The sequence below is a fragment of the Monoraphidium neglectum genome (genome assembly GCF_000611645.1).
Source record: "Monoraphidium neglectum strain SAG 48.87 unplaced genomic scaffold scaffold00933, whole genome shotgun sequence".
NCBI classification, from domain to species: Eukaryota; Viridiplantae; Chlorophyta; class Chlorophyceae; order Sphaeropleales; family Selenastraceae; genus Monoraphidium; species Monoraphidium neglectum.
This window is the reverse complement of record NW_014012695.1, coordinates 3,703-8,521: the sequence shown is the minus strand read 5'-3', so window position 1 is coordinate 8,521 and position 4,819 is coordinate 3,703. Positions and strand designations below refer to the sequence as shown.

Here is a 4,819-nt window from a genome sequence, read left to right as displayed (position 1 = left end):
CCGCGCCCGCCAATGCGGCGGGGGCGGCTGGCAGCGAGGTGCAGCCAAAGGCGTGCGCGGCGGCCGCGCGCCCCGACCGGCGTTGCAGAGTCCCGAAGTCGGAGCTTGCCACTTTCAGGAACCATCATGAGGATGTCGCACAGCTGCGCATGCGCGTGACGTACCTGACCGGCCAGCTTGAGCGGCAGTCAGGGAAGGGGGCGCCGCTGGCCCTGGCGCGCAGCCAGCTGGCGGCGGCCCAGAAGCTGGTGGGGGAGCTGCGCAGCCAGCTCGCCGCGGCCGCGGATCGGCTGGCGGAGCGGGAGGCGGCGGCGGCGGCGGCGCGCGCCGGCCAGCAGCAGGCCGAGGCGGAGCGCCTGCAGCACGCGGCGCAGCTGGAGAGCGCGCGGCTGGGCGTGAAGAGGTTTGAGGAGAGGGTGGCCACTATGGAGGGCGGCCTTGTTGTGGTGAGGGAGCGCGTGGCGCAGCTGCAGCAGGCAGAGGCGCTGGCGCGCAAGGGGCAGCGGGCGGCAGAGGAGGGCAGGCAGCAAGCGCAGGCCGCAGCCGAGGCGGCCTCGGTGCGAGCATCCGGCCTGGCGGCGCAGCAGCAGGAGGCACATGCGGCCCAGCTGCGACGCTTGGAGCAAGCGGCAGAGGCCGGGCGGATGGCGGCACACGCGGCCGGTGCAGAGCTGGCTGAGCGGCTGAAGCAGCTTCAGCAGCAGCTGGACGCAGAGCGGGCAGAGAGGCGGGCAGGCGAAAGGGCGTCGGCCGCCTCGATTGCAGCGGCTCAGGAGGACATGCGGCTGCAGCAGCTGGAGACCGCCCGCCTGCGGCAGGAGCTGCGGGGCGAGAGGGTCAAGGGGCGGGCCGCGGCAGCCACAGCGATCGCTGAGAAAGAGGCAGCTCAGCAGGAGATTGCCCACCTGAAGGCACAGCTGGCGGCAGCGCTTGAGACAGCGCAGCGGCAGGGGATAGAGCAGCTGGCTTCGGAACCGAGCGCTGCGGACTCGCCCCCGCAGCCCGCGACGCCCGCCTCCACGTCTGGGGCCGGGGCCGCGCGCCTGCTGAGGCACAGCAGCAGCGGCGCCAGCAGCGGCAGCAGCCGGGCCGGCAGCTTCATCCTGCGGCGCCTACAGGCGGACGACGCGTCACCAGTGCGCACGCCCCAGCGCTTTGACAGCCTCGGCGCGCGTGACACCAGCGCCGGCGACGATGCGCAACAGAGCGAGGCGCCTGTGGCGGGCCACAGCAGCGCTGCGAGCTACGGTGGCGCATGGTTTCGGGCGGGGGAGGCGGCCGCCGCGGTTGTCGGGGCGGTTGCGGGGACGGTCGCGGGGACGGTGGTTGTCAGCCTTGGAGTGGCGATCGGCCTTGTGCAGTGCTGCCGCAGGCAGGGGTGATACCAAGATGATACCACACATACTGGGACTTGGGTCGAGGCTTCTTTGAAGCGTGTTTGTGCACGCCTGTGTCTCCGAGCTACATGATGCCTGCAGTGGGAGGGTGGATGCGCGAATGAGCGCGCGGCTGCTAAGGTTGCGGCACAGCTTCAAAGCGAGGGCGACTCTTACTTGCCAGCAGTGCCTGTCATGGTCATGCTGGTGTGCTCTTTGCCCCAACCGCCACGTTCCTTTCCGTGCTTGGTTGCGGTTCAAGCCGCAAAGAAATGCCTTGTTCCGGCGGGTTCCGCCTGCCTGCGGCGCGCTTTGCGCGGAGTGCGCACAGCTGGTGGTGAGCGCGCCCATTACGCCGGCAGCCCTGTAAAACTGCATCACCAACACGCAGCTGCCCTCCCACCCATGTTGCCCCCGTCATACAAGGGGCCTTGGGTGCATCGGCCGCGGCTGTTGGAAAACAGCGGACTCTGGGCTGGGGAGGGGGACGGTGTCTGAGGGCTTTTCGTTGGCCATGTACACTGCGTGGCCTTGCTTGTTTGTGTATCACTTGTGCTACAGTACACCGGTGTGGCTGGGCACTTCATTCTAGATTTTTTCTTCTCACTGACTCATAAACTGAACTGATTTGTAACCAGAAATTACAGATTTTATATGGTCCAGGCCGCAGCTATTTGAACCACAAGGGGCTTTTGATTCGTCACGACGGCTTACCAGTTGTTCCAGGCAGTCCTGGTTGGACTTTTCCGCCACGTCTTTCTGGGCATTGATGCAGCACGAGAGGGAGTATCAAGTGCTCTCCGAGGCGATCAGGATTGTGCTAGTGCAGCATCTTCAAAGAGTCCTAAATCACTCCTGCCCACCGTGCGGGCATCAGCTCGGCTGTCATGGTGCGTTGCCAACCGAAGGCTCGGGCAGGCGCAAATACCATAGGTGCTCCCCGCATACATGTCAACGCTGCGATGCACCACAGCAGGTCAGATTATGGGCCTGCAGGTATGCTCAGTCAGGGGTGATGAGCGCCGTTGCTCGCGAGTGCCACCACGGCCCCCTTGTTGCCCGTTGCCACTGAGGCAAGCACCCCCAGACCCATAGACCAGCCCCTGCGCCCCCCTCCGGGTGACATCTAGGTCAAACGTGCCTGGCTTGCTGCACCTGCGCTCGCTCCCGACCTTTATTCCCTTGAGCCGGGACAGTGGTTCCTGCGCACATGCATCGCTGCGTCGCCAGTCCGCGTCACCCGCAAGACAGCACTGCAATCTGGGGCCCCGTCGTGCCGCAACCTCAGGTACTGACGCCACGGCTAGAATCACAACAACATTTTTGTAATGCACCATGTCACGTTGGCCTGTGCGGTTTGCATAAATCGTTGGGAGCCACGACCGAAATGAGCGTTCGATTGATACTATGACCGCACGTTATGTGGCACCGTTTGTATTCGTGTGACCCCTCCTGCTGATCTCGGGCGGCGGGCCTGCCTCGCGCGTGGCGGCGCCAGCGGCGCAACCGCTGCGTCCTCCGCTGGTCTACAAGGGGCGCATCCGCACCTGCCCCGCTCTCGCGCCATGGCGGCGTCATGGTTGCAGCAGCAGCTCCAGCAGCAGCTCAAGGCGGCCGAGGGCCTGTTGGACGCGGTGGACCGCACAGTGTCAGCGGTCGGCCTGGCCGGCGGCGACGCCGCCCCGCCGCACGCCAGCGCATCAGGTGTGCGTTCGCGCGGCAGTCGGATGCATGCTGCAGAGACATGCCACAGGCCGCAACCATAACGCTCGCTGGTACATGACGTGAGCACGATGGCGAACGCAACTCCTGCGGCCGTCCCAACTCACAAAACTGCGCATGGTGAATTGCGCACCAGGCACCCCCCAAAGCTCGCCCGGCCGCTCGCCGTCGGCGGCGGGCCGCGCACGGCCGCTTTCACGCAGTTTGAAGGTAGGGAATGGCGTGCGCGGCAGGATACCGCACACATGTCGCTACCGTCAGCCGTCCAGCGTGCTTGGGTGTGTGCGCCGTGAAGGATGCGTGGCACACCGCACAGAGACCCCACCAATAGCCTGTTTCGCCCCCGCACGCTTGCGCAGGCACCTGCCGCGCCCGTGGAGGAGGCCGCACATCCCGTCGATTTGTGCGTGTCACCTGCGCCCAGCAACAGCAGCAGCTGCGCCTGCGATGGCGTTCGCCCGGGTCACAGCCCAATCAACGCGCCCAGCAAGGCCGGGCCCCAGGCCTCCCCTCTCCCGCTGCAACGGCAGCCCTCCCCATTCGCGCCATCGACTGCGGCGGCACCTTTCCAGCAGCAGCAGCAGCAGCGAGCGCGGCGCCCAGGGGGCTCGGCTCCGTTGCACATGGCTAGCAGCGCTCTTGCAACCGCGGCGGCTGCCAGCTCGACTCCATCTTTTGGGCCACCCTCACGCCGCGTATGCCATCTTACTGCAGAAGCAGCAGAGCTATGCAGCACCGCGACGGCAGCTGCCCAGCAGGCGCCACCGGTACCACACGAAACCGGGCAGGCGGGCGGGACGGCCGCGGTGGCGGCGGCCGCGGGGGGTGGGGGTAAGGGGACCGCAGGGGTGCAAGCGGAGGGCAATACGCAGCTGGCCGGCTTGGAGGGCAAAGTGCAGGCCCCTGCTCCGCATGGGGAGTGTGCCGCGGCCGCGGGGGTGCCAAGGGCGGTCGCGGATGGCCTGCAGTGGCGGCTGGACGGTTTAAATTCAGAGAACCGACAGCTGGAGGACCTCCTCCGCGCCGCCGAAGCGCTCGCCGCGCGCGAGGCCGCGGCGCGCGGCGAGGCCGCCGCCGCAGGTATGGCGGCGGCCTCGGCGGCGGCGGGTGCCGAGGCGCGGGCTTCGGCGGCGGCGGCGGAGTTGGGGGTCGAGCGGGCGCGGGCGGGGGAGCTGTCTCGGGAGCTGGACGCTTTGAGGCAGGCCCACGCGGAGGCGGCCAAAGGCCGGAGGGCGGCGGAAGGCGACGCTTTGGAAGGTGCGTGCTGGTGGCTGCCTTCTCCCGATCGGCGATGGCCCTCCCTCCAGAGGCCGACTGGCGCCCCGTCACGTTCCAGGTGCCCCGACACGACTGCCTCGCTCCCCATGTGTCGCGTCCTCACGCCGCCGCTCGCCTGCCCCTTGCCAATCTCTGGTTTTGTGCCATGGCGCAGCGCTGCGCGGAGAGATAGACGCTGCTGAGTCGCGCCTGGACGCGGAGCGGCGCGCGGGCGCCGCCGCCAAGGCCGTTGCCGCCGCGCGCGAGCGGGAGCTGGAGGGTCAGCTTCACGCCGGCGCCGCGGCGCTGGCGGCGGCGCGGCGCGCGGCGGACGGTGAGGCGGCGCGGCGGCGGGGGGAGGGGGAGCGGTTGGCGGCGGCGGAGGCGGAGGCGGCGCGACTGCGACGGGAGCTCGACGCCGCGTCGGCGGCCGCCGCTGCGCTCGCCGCCACTGGCTGCGGCGG

At 68.6% G+C, this 4,819-nt stretch overlaps 2 protein-coding genes across 2 annotated transcripts in view; both read left to right on the top strand.

The window, feature by feature from the left end:
- Positions 1–1,382, top strand: part of MNEG_5981 (hypothetical protein) — a gene marked incomplete at both ends in the record, with an annotated part of 2,323 nt that extends 941 nt beyond the window's left edge. Inside the window, one exon of the mRNA XM_014045544.1 lies at positions 144–1,382. Coding sequence (XP_013900998.1) covers positions 144–1,382 — 1,239 coding nt within the window. The remainder of the gene's footprint in view (positions 1–143) is intronic.
- A 1,559-nt stretch (positions 1,383–2,941) lies between these two features.
- Positions 2,942–4,819, top strand: part of MNEG_5980 (hypothetical protein) — a gene marked incomplete at both ends in the record, with an annotated part of 3,565 nt that continues 1,687 nt past the window's right edge. The window contains 2 exons of the mRNA XM_014045543.1: positions 2,942–3,080; positions 4,531–4,777. Coding sequence (XP_013900997.1) covers positions 2,942–3,080; positions 4,531–4,777 — 386 coding nt within the window. The remainder of the gene's footprint in view (positions 3,081–4,530; positions 4,778–4,819) is intronic.